Here is a 20,859-nt window from a genome sequence, read left to right on the forward strand (position 1 = left end):
GATCCAAAATGCCAGCTATTCCATTGGAACCACCAAAATTTCCCCCCTAAAATCACCATTTAAAAATTCACTAATTGAGTAATTTCATCCCCTTAAAAAGTTTTCAAAATCACACATACTGACATACACACACATACAAACAAATGAACACTAATTTCCTAACCATCATAAATTTGAAATAAATACAAAAGGACAAAATTTACAATATAATAATAACAAATTAATTAGAAAGAGATAGACATAAAAAGATTTGGTCAAACCTCTCATTAATCCCGGGAACTCACATCTTAAAAGTTAGTTAAGGTTCCAACTTGCAAGCCCTCACATCAAGCCACGTATACACCTCTCTCTCCCCTCCTTCTTCTTCTCCATCTCTCTTTGAACCATCACCAAAACTCTCATCAATCTCCTGTGACTCTTCTCTCTCTCCTTTCTTCATCTCCCTTTCACTCCAACGCCATTCACAATAAATACACAACCAAGCAAACAACAAAGCACTAGCACTGTAAATTTTCATTCATATTCACAAACATATTTGTGAGAGTTTTTTATTTTTATTTTATTTAAGTACTTGGTTCTCATTCCCAAAGTTGAACGTGGTACTTGAGTTTCTTAGCGTGTTTAGCTTCAATTCATCGTTGTAGAATTCATCCTTAAATGACTATAAGATCAAGGGTGCTGTATTCTTATCCACTCATCTTCTTCATTGCTCCCAATTCGGCTTTTGAAGCCATTTCAGTTCATTCTCATCTTACTTCACTCTCTTCTCCATCACCAGAGTCTGCCAGTGATCCTACAACCTAATAAGGTTTTATTCCTAATCTTATCTTAAATTTTTCCATTTTTTTTTTTTTTATACTTTATGTTTACATGATGCCAACCTTTAATTTTTTTTTGTTTATAACTTTCTTTTTCTTTAGCTTTGTTTTTATTTTCAGCTTTTTGTATTTGGTTATTATGCTAGTTTTTTAGGTGTTTTGATGCTTTATTTTTGGTATAGTACTTGATTTTCTTGTTTAGTTAGATGTTTCTTTCATATAGATATACAAAAGTAAGAAAGATTTCTTATTTGGTTTGATATTGACATGTCTTTCCTTATGATTTGAGATTAATGCCTGATTTTGCCCAATTAATGAGTGATTCTTACAATTCTTGCAAGAAAATGTTCTTTTAGAAATTATTTAAGTTAATTGGTCTTGATAGTAATCTATATATCTCTTTTCCATTATGATCAAAGTTTCTGTTTTTCTTCAGATATTAATGGCTGATTCAGAGCTGATCAAGGAAGTTGCATTGGTGGTATGTTCAATTCATTTTATTAGCATAAACACGCGAACAAACAAACAAACAAACAAACACATCGATTTCTTATTTCATCTTGTTGTTCATCAATACAGGTTAAAGAAGAGAGTGCTATTAATGATGCAATTGAAGAAAAAAAGCTCATTTCTCCAATCACAGAAGATGGTTCTATGGATAGAAAGGGAAACCCTGCAATCAAGAAAAAAACCGGCCAGTGGAAATCGGCAATTATCTTATTAGGTACATACATATACATATATATCAACTCTGTTTTTTTACTTTTAATTAAATTATCGGATCATATAAATGCAGTGAACTACGGGCTATCGACCCTCGCTTTCTTCGGTGTCGGAGTGAACCTTGTTTTGTTCTTGACAAGAGTTATGCAGCAAGAAAATGCAGAGGCAGCAAACAGTGTTAGCAAATGGACAGGCACAGTTTACATTCTATCACTCTTTGGTGCATTCCTCAGTGATTCCTACTGGGGTAGATACTTCACTTGTGCCATCTTTCAGCTCATCTTTGTCATGGTATGTATGTATATATTTATTATCTTCAAAATTAAACTTTTCGACGGGGAAATTAATCATCAATTTAATTAATGTTTTCGGTGTTTGAAACAGGGACTTACTCTTCTATCACTATCATCTTGGTTTTTACTAGTGAAGCCATTAGGATGTGGTTATGCATTGAAACAATGTAATCCTCCATCGACTATAGGAACAATCTTGTTCTATCTATCAACATATATGATAGCATTTGGAAATGGAGGATATCAACCATCAATTGCAACATTTGGATCAGACCAATTTGATGAAATGGATCAAAGGAAAGCCATTCAAAGGTGGCATTCTTCAGTTACTTTTACTTAGCTCTCAATGCAGGATCACTCTTCTCCAACACTATCCTGGTTTACTATGAAGATTCAGGGAAATGGGTCATGGGCTTTTGGGTTTCAACTGCTGCTGCTGCTCTTGCATTGATTCTATTCCTTGTTGGAAGTCCCGGTTATCCAGTATTTCAAACCGTCCGGCAATCCCTCGACTCATATCGCTCAAGTCTTTGTCGCGCTATTCATAAGTTCCATGTCAAGGTCCTTCTGATCCCAAGTTGTTGTATGAAGTTCACGGCAGAGTGTCTGCCATTAGCGAGCACTAGGAAGATCCTTCACAGCAATGATTTCAGGCAATTCCTTCAATCATTCACAAAACACAAAATCTAATTCTATTCTTTTAGTGTTTGAAAATTTCAATTGCTTCATTCCCTATCAAAGCCTTTTTGTATTCATGTACGTTTAGATTAAATTACAAATTTTTCTCCATTGACACTTGATCATTATATATGATTAGATTTCTCGACAAGGCTGCAACGATGACCCGAAGAAGAAGAAGATAGGAATAAGGATCAATCATGGAGATTATGCACAGTGACACAAGTCGAAGAAGTGAAGTGTGTGCTGAAGATGATGCCGATATGGTTATGCACTATCATCTACTCAGTAGTGTTCACTCAAATGGCTTCACTCTTTGTCGAACAAGGCGCTGCCATGAACACAAACATCAAAGGTTTTCACATCCCCATGGCGAGACATGTCCGTCTTTGACATCATCAGTGTCCTCAACTTCATCACAATCTACCGACATTTCCTCATCCCGTTATCCGGGAAGTTTTCCAAGAACCCTGAAGGACTCACTGAGCTTCAACGCATGGGTGTCGGTCTAGTGATCGGAATGCTAGCAATGGTGTCCGCCGGCATTGTAGAGCTTCAAAGGTTGAAGATGGTAAGCAAGAACTCAGTTAATGAACCGAGCTCAATGAGTATCTTATGGCAAATACCTCAATATGCACTTATCGGTGCGTCGGAAGTGTTTATGTACGTCCGGGCAGCTGGAGTTCTTCAGCGGGCAGGCGCGGACAGCGTGAAGAGCTCGGAGCTCACTTTGCATGGCTTCTATATCTCTTGAAAATTATGTGAGCATTATGCTGGTTACCATGAGTTATGACTGTTACTACTAAAGATGATAAAAGGCCCGGGTGGATCCCCGGAAAGCTTAATTCAGCCATCTTGATAGGTTCTTCTTTCTCCTTGCTGCTTTTGACATCATTGGACTTCTTGATTTTCTTGGTTTGTGCTAAGTGGTATAAAAGGTATCAAGCTTGATGATGGTTATGGAGAAGAAGAAGAAGAAGAAGAAGAAGAAAGAAGAGGAGGAGGAGGAGGAGGGAGAAGGGTAATAAGGTTTAATGTGGTGTTAATGTTGGTGTTTTTGTTTAGTGTTTTTCATGTTCTTAGTTATGTAGATGCATAATAGTGTTTGGTCTTTGTAGTTTGTTGTTGTTGTTGTTTTTCTTTTCTTTTTTTCTTTTTGGTTTAAGGAGTTTGTTGTTGCTGTTGCTGCTTTTGTGCTAAGTGTAGCTCAATGGGTGGAATAAAATTTGGATTTATATTTATTTTTGGGTGTTTTGCTTTTTATTTACTTATTTATTTTGCTATTTTTCTTCATGTCTACAATTTTTATTAATTCAATCCTTCCTATATTACCAATTGGAATGGATGATTGTTTCCTCGGTATCACTAGTATTTTTTCTTTGATTTTTTTTTTTTACTTCATTACTAATAAATTTCATGATTGATTGTTTGCTCTATTTTTTTAATAAAATTAATGTAAATTTATTGCATTGCGAAAAAAGAAAATAACATAAATGAATTTATATGATTTACAATGCACTATATATATCACCATCGTTATATAATTTATTATATATTATATTTTTTTTTTAATAAAGTGGATAAATTACATGTATAAAAAATTTTATTATATTTTAACTATCTATTAAAAAAAGTTAAAATTTTCACTTTATGATAGTCAAATATTTTATTATTCATCTATTGTGGGGGTGATAAACATTTATTCTGCTTATTATGAAATAAAAATATTTTTTTTTTCCAACTCACCACTCACCACTCTGTTGTTGTTTCTTATTCCACCCCCAAAAATCATTTCTTTTTATTTTTCTCTAGATCATTTATTCATGAAAATAAAATAAATAGAAAGTTAATTTAAAAAGCCGGAGAAGAGAGAGTTATGGCCAAGCGGAATTGGTTCAAAGAATTTTTTTTCTTTATTTTTTTAAAATTATTCTTGTTGTTAGTTGTTGTCTTATAACAGCAGTGCTTTGATACTAGTTTTTCAATATATTGATTTTTGTTCTTGGATAAAAGAAGAAATTGGTCAATAATTATTAAATTTCTTTATCAATTATTGGAATGGTTTATTTAGTGCGATCCATTTACTTACATAGGCAGTATCACTATGCTATAAAATAAGTTAAAATAACAAGGTAAGTTTTATTTGCTATTTTTTTAATTATTACAAATATTATTTTTTATCAAATAATTAAATATTAATCTCTTAAAATATATATATAAATTTCTAAACCATCTGTACAATAAAAAAAAAGAAAAACTCTTTGCTTTACTAAATCAAAGCTTAAAATCATTAAGGGTAGATGCATTGCAGATAATATTATACTTGCCCAGGAAGTGATTTTTAATCTCCAAAAAAGGAGAGTTCTTGGCTTTGCTTTTAAAGTGGATTTTGCTAAAGCCTTTGACTCCTTAGACTGGAATTTTCTTCTTGAGATTCTCGAAGCTAGAGGTTTTGGTAACCGCTGGATCTCTTGGGTACACACAATTCTCAAAACTGCTAAAACTCAGATCCTCATTAATGGATCTGCACGGGGTTTTATCCGCTGCAAAGAGGATTAAAGGCGGGGCGATCCTTTGTCACCCCTTCTATTTGCTTTAGCGGTGATACTCTAAGCCTGATGTTTCACCATGCTATTAATTCCAAGGTTATGATTGGAGTTCAACTTGATCGATCAAAGCGACATCGTCATCTCGATATGCCGATGATCTTATCATTTTCTCGGCAGGGGGGCACGAAGATCTTAAAATCATTAAATTAATTCTTTATCTATTTGAAGGTCTGCTCCGGTCTTTCAATCAATTTCTCTAAAAAGCGCCTATATTCCACCAATTTTGGCTTCCAACCGCTCTCCTCCTCTACGAGAATTCTCAATTGCAGCAGATTGCCTCCCCATTACTTATCCGGGTATTCCACTACGGTAGAGCGACCCGAAGAGCCCGGGCTGGTCTAAGTTGATTGATTACATCCGTGCATCGGACTCGGACCACGGAAAGCAATCTATCTTTCATTAGGTGGAAGGTTAACTCTAATTAACTCCGTGTTATCTTCTATTCCAGTTTACTGGATGTCAGTTTTCAAACTTCCGACTGGAGTCGTTCATGAAATTGACAAAAATCGGGAGAGATTTCTTATGGAAAGGTCACGATCTTGGCTCGAAAAGGATTAGATTAATTGCTTGGAAAAGGATCCATCGACCCGTAGTATGGGTGGGTCAGGGGTATTCTTGATTCTGAGGAATTCAACAAAGCCTTACTTGGAAAATGGTGGTGGAAATTCATCACCACGAATTCTTCTTTGGTCGACATCGTCGAGCCAACTATTTCAATTGTGATTCTCCCGATTATCTTGTATTCACAACCACCAAGAAATAAATCATTCTTACAGGGCGGGGAATCAGCGCCATTACGCCCACTTTCACGTGCTCGCTTAATCAAGGCAGGGTTGGTAATGGTGAAAACACCTTATTCGGTTTGATAGATGGGTCGGAAGGCCAATCCCCAACAATCGTTGGGCATCTCTTTTCTGGGACTATTCCTATCCTTGGATTACTTTAAAACAATTTATATTCATGATTAATTCCCATGTTAATCCTTTTTCGAACGACCCAGCTGAAGATTATGACTTTTTTTATCACATTTTTACCGGATTATGCGGTGGATCATCGAAGACTCATACTCCCGGTCTTTAGATAAAAAGCGGAAATTTCTCCGTCAAATCTTTCTATAATTTCTTAATAGACGGAGGTCTCCGCTCCCAACTCTATTCCAATTTCTGAAAATCTAAATCTCCTAGCAAAATTACTTTATTCTGTTGGCTAGCCTGGGATAACAAGATTCTTACACTTGAAAACTTATTCAAGAAAGGTTGCAATCCGAACGCCACTGACACATGCATTCTTTGTCACAATAATTCTGAATCAGTGGACCACCTATTGATAAACTGTATCTTCTCTTCTCGTATTTGGTCCTTTTTCAAGTGCCTTTTTGATTCTGAAACCCTACCTTCCTCAGTCTCAATTATCTGGACCAACTGGATTCCCTCTTTGAATCCCTCCATTAGAAATCTCTGGGATCTTTGTACCAGAGCCATTTTCTGGATTATTTGGCTGGAACGCAACAATCGTATTTTTAATCATAGTTGTTCTACTATTTCTTCTATCTTATACAAAACAGCTAACTTGGTTCTTACTTGGTTATCTGCAGACTCGGAATCTCATCTGCAGGAAGCTTCAGAGGACATTCAGAAGATCAAGCGCTCCTTAAGTTTCTTGAGCTCCAGACCCACCGACTTCTCCATGTGGCCTCGACCGAAACCGAGAGTGTCTGTTACATCCGTTTCGGGCAGAGCCTATGTCTTCGGATGATTGACTCGTCGGCTCCAGTTTTTCCCTTTATTGTGTGTTTTTCATGTTTTCCTCTGCTCTCTGTTCTCCTCATCTCGGTGAGGGTTTCTGAGTTTATATCTTTCTAGCTTTTTCTCATTTGCTACTATTGTACCTTGTACTTTCCATGTATTTCTTTTTTTAATAAATTAGTGGTTTTATCCACCTTATTCACTTAAAAAAATCAACACCATCTCACAACATTAATTGAAGCGGGTAAAAATCACAGTCCACTTTATTTCAAAATAAAAATCTTTTCGGTCCTTAACATTGAATCGGTGCCTCTTTTTCAAATAGCCCAATTTTAACATGTTTTAAATAATAAAAATTATTATTGTATTGTTATTTTATTAAATAATTATAAAAATAATTATAAATAAACAGCATATTTTTATAAAATGAATAAATCACGGATGCATTAAAAAAAATAGGGAAAAGTACAAAAAAAAACCCAGTATGGTTTCGAGTTTTTGCAAAAATAAAGAATGAGGAATTATTTTTTTCGATTCTATGATATGTGGTTTTCTAGATTTGCAAAAAAGAGAAAAACCGTTATCTAGCAATTAACGGTGTTAACTCACAAGGGCAAAATCGTCATTTTATTTAAAAATCAACTTATATGACATAAAAAAATATATTTTTTAAATTTATTTCTCTTCTAAAATTTCACTAAACAAGAAAAAACTTAAATTCAAAAAAATCAAACAAAATCATGTTGAAAAAAATCTTGTTTTTAAGCCCAGCATAGTGATTTTTTTACATAAATAGACAATTTTGCCTCTGCCAAAACTGGAAAAGTTAACGCTGTTAACGGTTTTTCCTTTTTTTTTGTAAATCTGGGAAACCACATATCATATAATCGAAAAAAAAAATCCTCATTCCTTATTTTGCAAAACTCGGAAACCACATGAATTTTTTTTGTACTTTTCCCAAAAAAATAAAAGTGCAATTAAATAAGACAGCTCAAAAAGATAAAAAGAAAAATAACAATTCACTAAAAGTGGAGCAAAAACAATAGAATTGAGAAACTAGAAGAAGAGAGAGATTTCTCCCAGCGAAGAGGCATAAATAAAATAGGTGCTTGCCGGATGTATTATCTTGCTTATCAGGGTCGTACTCCTCACGGGAAAGGTGTGGAAGTGGTCATGAAAACTAAATACAGTATCTGACAACTGAAATAGAATCCTCCAGCCTGTGTAACTCCCTAGCAAGAGCAGTTCAAATCCAAGAGAGGGACATGTAATAGATTTTCAAAAATAAACCAGGGATTAATTACTGATCTGCATAGCTTAACATGGAGGTGAGAATAATACAACTCGATATAAACGAGAAGCTTGGGCTTAGTTAATGAGTTCGAGGGCGGTGACCGCAAAGCATCGTACCATCCAACTTTTAAAATTATAATTTACACTAAATCATTAACCACATTAATTAATAGATAAACTTTGAGGGGTTATTTGAAGATAAATTGCTAGATAGCATTTGTAAATTAAGTATTGGTATTTGGTACAAAAAAATAGTTATCCAAATCCATCCAAAAAAATATTTATATATTAATTGATATTTTTATATGATACAAAAAGTCTCAAATTTCAATATTATTGGATACAGTAATGACAATAGATATTTAATTTTGAGTGCGAGTTTATAACTCAAACTTTGTACTATCGAGTTAGAATAAATTAACTGAATGATCAATTTTTAATTCAGTATGTAGTGCACACCTCTGACTATATTGTGTTTGTCACATTTATATAGAAAATATATTATTTTTTGTTTTTCAAATAATATTTGTAATTGTAAATAAATGTGCTTTGTCCTTGTTATAAACACGTATAATTGGCTTTAAGCAAATATTTTTTTTTTATAATCCATGAAGATTTAATTTATCTCAAATCTTTTAAAAAAAGCCAGATGTCAAAAAACAAGAACTTTAAGGAACATAATAATATTAATAAATAATAAATAATAAATAATAGATAGTAAGTTTATACACCATGTCTAATATTAATGATAAATGCATCATATACTGCAAATTCTCTCTTTGAATATTAAGCACTGGTATTTGATCTTTGAGTTTACTATTCCTTATTTAAAAAAAATAAATTAAAAGACATAAAAAGCAGTGACTTTTTTTGTAAGATTTGTTCTTTTGACTTTACTATTTATCTGATAAATTAAAAAAGGAAAAATAAAATAAAATAAAAATTAATGACTTATCAATAAATGTTTAATTTTAATTTAAAATTTATTATATTTGCAATATTCCCACAATGTTTAAGTGGATGATAGAAATATGAAATTAAAAAAATATATATTATTAAGATATTATGATCTAATAAAATTTAATTACATACATCTATCCTTTTTGTATTACAATTATTTTAATGAAACATAAATGAAATTTTTTTAAAAAAAAGTCACTAATATTTCATAACATCTTGATATCATATATATATATATATATATATATAATCCTTCATTCATCGAATTTTTAATAACCATTTTTCTTTTACGAGTAATGTTCTATGGAGTGAGACAGGTCACTACGAACCGACCACATGTGGTCGGTTAGGTATCTTGGATCACTCTATATAACATTACTCTTTTTTTAAACACCGTAACAAAATAGATCTTTTTTAAGTAGTGGGTGTTTTAAACAATATATATTATTAAAATATTATGATCCAATTAATTCAAATAAAATTTAATTACAGACATCTCTTTTTTTTTGTGCTACGATCATTTTAATAAAAAAATATGTGAGAATTTTTTAAAAAAATTATTAATATTTCATTACATCTTGATTTCCGTATATATGTATATACATATACATTTAATTTTTTTCATCCATCGATTTTTTTAATAACCACTTATTTTTAAACACCGTAATAAAAATAGGGTCTTTTTAAATGGGTGTTTTAAAAAAATATATATTATTAAAAATATTATGATCTAATTAATTCAAATAAAAATTTAATTACAGGCATCTCTCGGTTTTTTTGCATTACACATATTTTAATGAAAAAATAAGTGAGAATTTTTTTAAAAAATCTCACTAATATTTCATTACATCTCAATTTCCGCATGTAACTATATATTTAGTCTTTCATCCATCAATTTCCTAATAATCACTTTTTAAACGCTAAAAACAAAGTAGATCTTTTTTTAAGTAGGCGTTTTTTTAAATATATATATATATATATATTATTAAGATATTGGTTTGTAATACTCTGAGACCTTTGGATACGCATTGAAAAAAATATATTCAGGGGTATTACTACGATTCTGATAGAAATTTTTTTCTACAGAGTAACCTGTGGAGAAACCCTAAGTGGAAAAAAACAAGGACCTAAGTGTGAAAGTTTATAAAAGATTTTTTTGGTTAAAGAGTAATAGAAAAAGGATTGATATGAAATGTTTCTGAAAACCAAGGACTGAAAAGGTAAGGCGGTGGGGACTTTTTGAAATATTGTGTTATACTTCAAGAACCATTGGATAATTTTTAAAGGATCTTTTTGAGAATACTTATTTTATAATTCAGGGACCATTTGTGAGTTTTTCAGGGGACTGTTTTTGTAAGAAATTATGTTTTTGAGGGACTAAATGTAAATTTCAGCTGAATCATAAGATTGGAGAAAAATCTAGAGACTTGAGAGTTGTTCATCTGTCTTCCACCGATTTTCTTCTAGATAGCTGAGAGTTTTTTTAAAAGAGTGAGAGATTTGGAGAAATTGGAAGAGATAAAGTTTGGTATTTTGAGGGGAGAATGGATGAAGTATTATTTGGTAAGTATTTTGATGATTTATTTATTTATATACTTGAATGTATGTGTGTGTGTATTTGGTGGATTTAATGAAGAAAAATGATGGATTTGAGTAGAAAAACTTGGTATGTTGTTGTAGATGATGAGTGTATGAAATTGTTTTGAGAAAATCTTGTATTTGGGATGGAAATTGCTTGAAAATGGAGATGAGATTTTCGGTTTTACTGTAGCGTTACTGTAACACCGAGATTAAAATTTGGTTTAGTTAATTAAATTGATGATTTTGATGATTAGGAGGTTAATGATAATGGTTAGATTGAAATGGGTTGAGTTAGCCAAGTTGATTTGGTTGGATCAAACCAAGTTGAATTGGTTGAGTTGATTTGATTTGGTTGAGTTGGGCTTGATCAAATCAAGTTGAGATGGTTTGGGTTTGGTTCAGTTGATTTGGGTTAAGGGTTTTGGGCTGAACCAAGTTGGTTCAATGGATTTTGAATAAGAATTGAGTTGGTTCAAGCTGGTTCAGTTTGATTGAGTTTGGTTCAGTGCAATTAAGCTTGGTTCAGTGCAATTGAGCTTGGTTCAATGGAATTGAGATTGGTTCAGATTGGTTTAACTGTGTTTAGTCTAAATTGAGTTGGTTTAAGTGCAATTGAAAGCCAGGTTTGATTATGCAGATGTCGGATTTTAACCGATTGGGTGAGTGGGCGATAGAGAATTGATTATTATTTTTTTGTATTTTCTTTTTGAGTTTAAATATATTATTTATTTTTTTATTATATTATTACATTGGGTGTTGTTCGGTCTTGGGAGGGAGTTCGAGTCTAGCAAGGAACCCAAGGACACCGAGGTGAGTTGGTAGTGGCTATTATTTTTAAATAATTGATTAATTATTATTATTTTTGAAATAATTATTTAATGGCTAGTATTTTGAAAAATAATTGTTTAAGTATTTCTTTTTATCATGTTTAATTGGCGTATAATGTTGAGGTATCATGTATATTTATTTGCCGTTGATGTTCACGACAATCGTATTGATACATCAATTTCGTATAATTATACGTGATTTATAAATAGTATAAATACATGTATATGTGATTTAATTATTCGGTTCATGAATTTATTTTTGGATGGTTATATATGCTTTTGATTTGGAATGATTTGTGAAATCATGTACGTGTATTAAAAATGTTTTACCGACAATATTTGTGGGATCGGTTTTCATTCCCGGCATAGGAATGGTATTTTATGATTTGGACTTTCTTGGTATTATGCATGTATCGTCTCGTGAATGTCTCGGATAAGGACCATGTGATATGATTTATACGAGTTTGTATTATTCACTGCATCTACATGTTGGTTTTGGATGGTGACGTGGCTAAGGCCCCGACTACTGCAGATAGTGGGTTCCCACGGGCGACCTTTTAGAGGTGGCGTGGTGGACCGGGTGTTGATTTGTCGGATCGGTGGGAGCGTAGAGCCCACGATTGGATGATACATCGGGATCCCGGAGTCACCACACGGGACCCGGTGGGCCAACGTCGAGGTTATGAAGACCTTGGCGGCTCCCAGACCCTAGTCGCGACGGCGCTAAGTCGGGGAGAGTTTTCGGGGCTATGGATTTGAGAATGGTTTTATATTATCGATTATTTTGACATTGATTTATGATGAATTTATGTTTCAAAAAGTTCTTTAAAAAATGTATTTTTGCTAGAATTCTAGTATTTTGGAAAAAGTTGGAAAATTATTTAAGCGAGTTGGTATTTATATACTTTATATACACTATATTTAAGTATTTGGAATTATTAAGCCACTACTCGAAATCAACTGAATGTCTTGTAAATCTGCGAGGCGAGGAACTTAGATTACCTGATCGGGTTTAGAGCGAGTCGAGGTTCGATCCAGACTGCAGTGGATCCCTCATTTCTTTCTTTCTTGTTATTGGTGTCATGACCTGATAGCGGTTGTACCGCAAATTAGAATAATTATATTTATTGTATTTATGTATTTGAACTCGTACTTGGTGAAAAAAATTGTAAATTGTGATTTGTAGGTCTCGCTTTTTGTTTAAAAAGCAGGTGTCGGGTTCGAGTTAAAAGGGAATTTTAGCGATGGGTGCCACATTTACCTCGGTAGAAGGGGTGGGTGTGACATTGGTATGATCAAATTAATTCAGATAAAATTTAATTACAGACATCTCTTTTTTTTTGTATTATAATTATTTTAATGAAAAATAAGTGAGATTTTTTTTTTAAATTTCACTAATATTTCATTACATCTCAATTTCCGCATATTTCTATATATATACTTAATCTTTCATCCATCAATTTCCTAATAACTTCTTTTTTTAAACACACTAACAAAGTAAATCTTTTTTATGGATTTTTTAAAATATATATATTTTTAAAATATTATGATCTAATTAATTCAGGTAAAATTTAATTAGAAACATCTCTTCTTTTTGTATTACAATTATTTTAATGAATTCGTTTTCAAACGGAGACGACAATGACACATGCTCTGTCTCGATAATAAAATCGACTACAGCTCATTTGAAAATGGAGTACACTTGACCAATCCGATGAAAACCAACTTCATTTTCTGTTGGAGAAACCGATTTATATATTTCGGTATGATAAACTTCACCCGGACTACCACAAATGAGTAGCCATAATAAATACTTAGCGAATGGTCAAAGCTGATAGTAACGAAGAGATTCTCACCGTATTATGAAGCCGCGAGGACCCGAAGTCGAACAATTCAAATGAGGGAGAAATGAGGAGAACAACAAGATGTAATGCAGACTCCTAGGCATTGTCTCATCGAAACCAAGGAGAAAAGCTCTTGAAAAGGTTGAACATGATGTGATTTGGCGCTTTTCTTTTCTCACCATTTTCAAGGCCAAAAAATGGGGATTTCACATCATGGACCCATTTGAAGTGAGCGGTAGGGGGTAAAAGGGAAGTTCAACACTAACGGAGGGGTCAGTCGTGGTGTGTAAAAAAAGTAGGAGGGGTTTTTGGGAAGTTTTGAAAAATTACGATGGGTGAGCAGGTAATTTTTCCCTATATTTAATCTTTTCATGAGTTTCATCCATAGATTTTTCTAATAATTACTTTATGATCTTTTTCAATGGATGTTATATATATATACTAGTGTGGGTCGGCCCGTCTTGGCCTTCTGGGTTATCTATACTGTTTTTTCTCTTTTTTATTTCAATTTATTTGTTCTTTATATATATTCATTGTTTGTTTTTTTTGGAAAATCTCTAAATGTAATTAATATTTTATTTGATGATAATTGTTGTTCATTGGAAGTGTTTCATTAATTTTTTGTAGAAATCACATTTGATTTGGAAGCATTTATCCATGCATTAAATATAGGCAAAAGTTCAAGTTTTTATTGTCCATTCAAAATAGCAACATAAGAGGGTACAAAATAAAATATCTTCATTTCATTCATGATTTTTATTATGGATGTGCATCAGAAACACTTGTGTTCAACATTGTCATCCATGGTAGCTGGAAGGTTGAGGTCGATCAGAGTAATTTCTGGTGTGTTTTTGGGAGATGGATTGGATTTGAGAGGTTTTTTGCCATGGTTGTTTGATGGGTCAACCTGAAAAAACAATAACGTCTTAGCTCATTTTTTTCATTAAGTAATGTGAAGTTGTTAATTGGGAAACTATACTAAAAAAACATGTTATAGTTACTAATGCATGGATCGTTTAGTGTTACATTTGTTTTTCATGGTAATCAGAGTAAATCAATTATTTATGCATTTTGTTTTGTTTTTTTAATTGATACGCAAGTATTATTGTTATATGTGTTTTTTTCATAAGTCATGATTAGCCTTTGATACATTTGTAGTTAACTTGATATTTTCATATATTTTAATTGAACTTACATTTTTTTCAGAGTGTTCAAGTTGGTCATAGTTCCAATTTAGTTTTTCGTGACACTTGTTCATGACATTGGTAGTAGTCCTGTCATTGCGGTGAGAATTTTTTTCACGCATTAGTAATAACTATTAACATGTTCATATTTTAGAGTATTTTTTTCAAAACATTTGTAAAAAAACTTTACTTGAGTTTCTCCATAAGCTGCTTTGCATTTGAAGTGCAGACAATGATATGTCTTGCACTTGGGTTGATGAAACCTTCTTCTACAGCTTGGTCAATGAAAGAAAGCAATGAGTCGTAGTAGCCATTAATATTCAATAATCCAACCTACAACAATGAATAAGTTTGTCATAATTTGTTCGTAATTTCCATTATGTTTGCCTATAATTGTCATTGAATTACCGGCTTGTTATGTATGCCTAATTGTGCCCACGTAATCACTTCAAAAAGTTCTTCAAGAGTACCATAACCTCCTGCATAATAATTTCAATTGAGATTAATTAGTTTTTTTTATTTCAAGAGAAAAAATTTATGACTTGTGAGAGGATTTTGGTATAATGAATGATAATAGAATGATATCAAAATAAAACAATGTTAGTGAATATATAATAAATATGAAATGTAGGTTGTGTAATAACCAGGCATAGCAATAAAAGCATCAGAATTGCGAGTCATTTCTGCTTTTCTTTGGTGCATATTGGCCACTGGTTTTACTTCTCCTAGAGTGATGCCAGTGATCTGACAAATTTACAAAACAATATATATTACTGAATAGCCATTGGTATTTGTGGTTTTTTTTCTTGGAATAGCTTGTCATAAAATTCAATAATTTTTTTCATACCTCTTTATCCATTAGAGCTTTGGGAATAATACTAAACATATGGAGAAAAAATGTTAATAACTTCAGTTTTTTTCAAATAAATACCGTTTGAAATTTTTTTTTTAATATAAACCATACCCAAGAACTTGTTTTCCACCATCAAAGGCAGTTTGCGATATCAAGCCCATTAATCCAATATTGCCTCCTCCATATACTAAATTAATGTCTTTCATCACCTGCAGGGATTTGCAACGTTATTTCATATTTTTTGTAGTTGGGCATACACAAATGAGTAGTCTATATGATTATAAGAACAATGGAGCGGAAGAGAGAGTGATGAAAACAATTAAAATTAGGGTAAAAAGTAAGAAGTCAAAACCGGTTCTTTTGCCAAGATCTATAGCGACATCTTGATAACTCTTTTTGTTTTCCTAAGTTTTGCTCTGTAAAAAAGCTACAAAATTGTCTTGAATTTGGATGTACTCATTATCTTTCTTTTTGTTTTTGCTTTTCCTAACTACTGCATGGTGCATTAAATTATAATAAGGACGGATAAATTCAAGATACAGAGTATGATATGTTTTTTTATTGCTATAAATAAAACAAAGCTTTGGTATGATAATAATAGAATAATAATAATAATAATCATAAGGAAGGATGAGCAAAAAGAGGATCTTGGAATTGTAGAAAAAAATTAAGGGCTGATGATATGTATTTTTGTTGGAGTCTTTACCATGTTTGATCTAGGATATTGATGATTGTGTTGGAAGAGTACTCTATTTCTATATATAGAGATGGTTTCCTAAGCGTTGTTCTTCTTTGGTTCATCATATTGTTCATGTTTTTGGATTTTTTGAAAAAAATAGATTTGATTTCAATTCGTACTATTTTTTCTAAAAATGTAATTTAAAATATTAAAATTATGATAAAATCCAAAAGAAGAGTAGATATTCTTAAAAGAAGAGAAGATTTTTTAATACCAATCCGATAAAAGCTAGCAAATCCCTAGATTTTTTTGGATCATGATGATATTCCATTCAATCACTGCCATAAGCTAGCAAACCCTAAAATTTTTATCCGATGATTTATGTGTACATCCGCTTTTCGGATTGTCTTCTTGATTGGATGGGAGCGATTGAACAACATATATTGTGTTATAACATATAATGGGTCGAAGACCAGAAGTCAAAGCTCAAATACCAAAAATGAATCTAGCTATTTCATACCATGCTTAAATGATTGGTTAGCGATCTTGACATCCATATCCATCTTTTTAGCTAAAATCTTACTCTTTTTGGACAACTCATTGAGAGCAGAATCCTTAGATATCTTTGTCGAGAGAGTGTAAAACAAATTACGAGGAAAAAATCATGTTTGAAAAACAATGACCATCAACTGTTAAATTGAGACAAAGGAAAGTAACATACAGATGCCCTATAATAGCAAAATCCTATGACAAATGATATAATTATCTAATAGGCTATAAAAAGTCTTTTGCAAATAAAGCTCAAAGAAATATATGAATGGATGAAAAATTTGTGAAAATTAAATCAAATCTTACCTCCTTAGACAAAAGAATTGAACAACAAAAATCCTTAATATCTCTAATGACATGCGAAACAAACAATATGATAGTTGTATGCGGCAAACCATGCCCGGCAGAAGATACAACACACACACACACACACACACACACACACACACACACACACACAATCTCTCTCTCTCTCTCTCTCTCTCTCTCTCTCTATGTATATATATACATACATTTATTATGTGTGATTTTTCTTTTGTTTTCTATATATATATATACACTTCCATCTATCACGACTGTTTGGGGAGTTTGCATTTTTGGTGATCATTATTCTCTAGTTTGTTAGAACGTTTTCTTTTTCCTTATCTAGGTCTATGTTTTTTTCCTCTATGTATTTTCCTTCATTGCTTTCTTTCATTTTTGTTTGTCTTCAATTTTCTTTCTACATTACTACTGATCATGTCATTTTGTGTTAGTATGGGAGAGAAGTATTCTAAGTCTTTATTGACATCAGCCACCAGTGATTGAAGAAATCGTTTGCATATGTGACTTCGCAACATCTACAGTCTCCTACATGATCTCAAAAATTGATGTCGTGGTACATTGTTTTCTTAATTTCCTCATAGCATTAAAGCTATAGTTGCTTCTACTTTGAATTATGAGTATATACATACACCTATCTTTTGCGGTTGTGAGTAGCATGTAGCATCGAAAAGTCGGAAGAAAGTTGGGCGGTTAATGCGGGTTGATAGTATGAGTATCTTGATACTTGAAGGAGTATATTAGTGTTCTGTCAAAATTGTGCGCGCAGACAATTTGGAAGCTTGTTTGATGCTGGATTGGTGCAAAACTTATCATTTTTCTATGTGTAGATGAGTTCATGATACTAACGATGACGACTGTATGACATTGTTTTTCAGATCGCTGTATGAAGTTGAGGAAATGGATTCAGGCATCCAATAACTAACGACTGCAGCTTTTAAAGGTCGTTTACTTATGCTGGTCGCTAACTGAGTGATTATTTTGGCCTGCAGTCAGGAAACACGTCCACTTCTGTCACGGCAGTAACCCCACATGCTCGAACTATTGTGGAAGGATTGATCATGCGACTCAAAGGAAACCATTTGACACAAAAATCCAGTAATTATATAATAAATAATTTGTATGATATTCTGCAGCTAAGGTGTTTAGAATATCGTATGGGTATAGAATGTAATGGCTAAAAGAAAGAGAAAAGAGGGGATGGAGTGTGAGAGGCGTTTGTGTGGTCGAAAAATCGATGATATCCTTTGTAATGAATGGTTAGGTTGAGATGGATTAATGGTTTTGTGGTCATGTAGATGGAAATATGAATTTAATATGTTTACAACACTTTTGTAATGGATTTTCTCTGTAATGGAATTTTGAAGCAATGTTTAAAATTTCATTGTTTTAATTCATTATTTGTTCGATGGTGTTATTTATTGAAAAATAAGTTTGACAAATAACATGTTTTCACAAAACAAAAAATCTTTTCAAAATTTCTCATGGATGATGGATTCTTCTAATTTTCATCTTTTACCGATAAAATAGTTATGATGATTTTTCATAACAATGTGATGGAGATGATAAATTATATCTTCTTATTTTTTTTGTTTGTCATTTATATGATGGTGGCAAAAATGACTAAAATTCATCTCTTGTTTTGCATGGGTTTCATTCTAAAATAATTCATAAAACAATTGAACAAAACATCAATCCAATGTCTCAAATAGCAAGGTTAAGGCTCAAATTCATCAATCGATTTTAACATAATAATAGTTTTTTTTTAAAAGGTTAGACCAAAAACAAAGTTAGGTTCCCATCCCTTCAAAAGGACTCACATCAATCCATTTCAATGCGATCTATCATAATAAATTTTCAAATAAAAAGAATTCAAAATCCATGTTACATCAAATGATGGGTTCAAAGGCTTTAGGGTGATAAAATTTATTAATATGTATATGTCGTATGTGTGTGTGTGTGTGTATATATATATATATGTCAAAATCTTATTTAGGAAGAAAGGTTTAAATAGAAATTAATAATAATAAGGGCTGATGGAGTAATTTTTATTGGTTAGCAATCTTGAAAATCAAATGTTAGTTAGAGCTAAAATTATTGTATTATTATATTGGATTGATTATATTTATCATCATGGTAGAAATTCATTTGATATTTTTTAATAGTATTAGTATATTAGTATTCATATTATTATTATTACTATTATTATTATTATAATTTGTATTCATATTAGTATATATTAATGTTCCTATTGGTATTAGTATTAATATTCTTATTGGTAATAGTATTAAGTATAATTATTATTCATATTATTATTATTAACTAATATTATTATTAATATTAATATTTATATATTAGTAGTATTATTAATTATTAACTAATAATTAGTATTAATATTATTAATATTCCTATTAATTATATTAGTATTTATATTTGTATTTATGTTGTTATTATAATAACTCATTGAATGGTTATTTTAATGGTGACATAAAAACTTACCCTATAATACTTTCAATTCAAATGTCGGATGGTTTATTAACCTTCATTTTATCTAGCTTCCCAAATAAGGTATGACTTAAAAACTCTATTTCACTACTTTTACTCTATCGGGGGATCAGCTTTTATACATGTAATATATATATATATATTAAAGAGATATACAACCTTAAATGAGACATAAGGAGCTGTTGAGTGTTGATAGGTTTAACCAATAATCTTGAAAGTCCAAATGTCAATTAAAAGAGGCTAGAGTACTCTATTATTATATTGGTTGATTTATATTTATTATCGTGGTAGAAATTCACTTTGATATACCAGATCCATCATAGTATGCAACCATCACTGTCAACTATGCTTGTATTAATTACTTTCATTACATATATTAATTGAGTATATATATGAAGAATATGCTACTTAATAAACCATTTTGAGAATTAATAGTGCAGCATCTAGTATATATATATATATATATATATATTGATGACCATCACGAGAGGGTTTTGATGATCAAACCATGTTTCTATTAAAACTCATTTTCATTTATAACAAAAACTCTCTTTAATTATTTTTGTTCTTCTTTATAGCAAAGTTTCTTTCGTCTTGCAATACATCATTTAGGAAATGATGAATAATCCTTGCTCATTACTGATGATGTACAAAGACGAAGGTAATGCATCTCGATTGCAAAACTACGCCAAGAAATGGTGGTAATATCGATCCAATCGTCATCTCTATCAAACCAAAGGCGATCATAGATCATCGTAATCTCCAAGTTATCTCTCGTAACAATATTTCTTCCTTTCTCCAAAGAAAGAGGGTGATGGTGGCGGTGATGGAGGATGGAGTAAAGACATAGTGAGAAACTTATAGCAAAAATAGTCTCGAGCTTTCTCGATACCCGAGGTGATTGAAGACATTAGTCAAAGCCCAAACCCTTCGTTTACTGCTCAGTGTATCAAAATGTGCCTGACTCAATGTCTTTTCTAGTAGAAGGGTTTCTGTAATCTCCGCCATAACGTCCACGATGGTCTTCTTTCGCGCTCCTAATTACCTCGTCAGATGTCTACATACGTCTTCTACGATATTGATGGGTAAGATGATGCATTAGTAAAGTCAAGCATGTCCATAGATGTGCAATGTTAATTGTTGCAAGATTGTTTAGTATCCCATCTCTACATAGAGGGTTGAGTTGAATTAGATATATATATATATATATTGGAGAAAGAGGTGAATTGAGGGTTACGCGTAAAGTAGTATAGGTGTCGTTGGGTGTCATACGCGTTCACTATGAGCGATCCTTATATTTTGTCATCTAGACGTCGTTTGGATTATGAATTACTTTTATTTATTTATCATTTTATAGAAGGTTTACCGGGAAATAGGTTCAATACAACAAAAGAATA

General features: G+C 31.9%; 1 protein-coding gene and 1 pseudogene across 1 annotated transcript; one reads left to right on the forward strand and one right to left on the reverse strand.

Moving 5' to 3' along the window:
- Positions 1–398: 398 nt before the first annotated feature.
- Positions 399–3,463, forward strand: LOC120254984 (annotated as a pseudogene).
- An 11,278-nt stretch (positions 3,464–14,741) lies between these two features.
- On the reverse strand, positions 14,742–15,611 carry LOC120257659 (cytokinin riboside 5'-monophosphate phosphoribohydrolase LOG1-like). Its single transcript, XM_039265094.1, has 5 exons — positions 15,520–15,611; positions 15,403–15,433; positions 15,200–15,299; positions 14,964–15,034; positions 14,742–14,888 (listed from the first exon to the last, which is right to left on the reverse strand). The coding sequence occupies exons 1-5, from the start codon at positions 15,567–15,569 to the stop codon at positions 14,742–14,744; spliced, it is 399 nt and encodes a 132-aa protein (XP_039121028.1). The 5' UTR covers positions 15,570–15,611.
- Positions 15,612–20,859: the final 5,248 nt, after the last annotated feature.

This window comes from Dioscorea cayenensis, chromosome 3 (assembly GCF_009730915.1).
Source record: "Dioscorea cayenensis subsp. rotundata cultivar TDr96_F1 chromosome 3, TDr96_F1_v2_PseudoChromosome.rev07_lg8_w22 25.fasta, whole genome shotgun sequence".
NCBI classification, from domain to species: Eukaryota; Viridiplantae; Streptophyta; class Magnoliopsida; order Dioscoreales; family Dioscoreaceae; genus Dioscorea; species Dioscorea cayenensis.

Excerpts from the sequence above, each read along its gene's own strand:
- LOC120257659 (XM_039265094.1), bottom strand. The coding sequence starts at position 15,569 with ATGGGCTTGATATCGCAAACTGCCTTTGATGGTGGAAAACAAGTTCTT. Across the intron at positions 15,300-15,402 it reads AAGCTCTAATGGATAAAGAG|ATCACTGGCATCACTCTAGG; the intron begins GTATGAAAAAAA and ends TAAATTTGTCAG. Across the intron at positions 15,035-15,199 it reads TGCTTTTATTGCTATGCCTG|GAGGTTATGGTACTCTTGAA; the intron begins GTTATTACACAA and ends ATTATTATGCAG.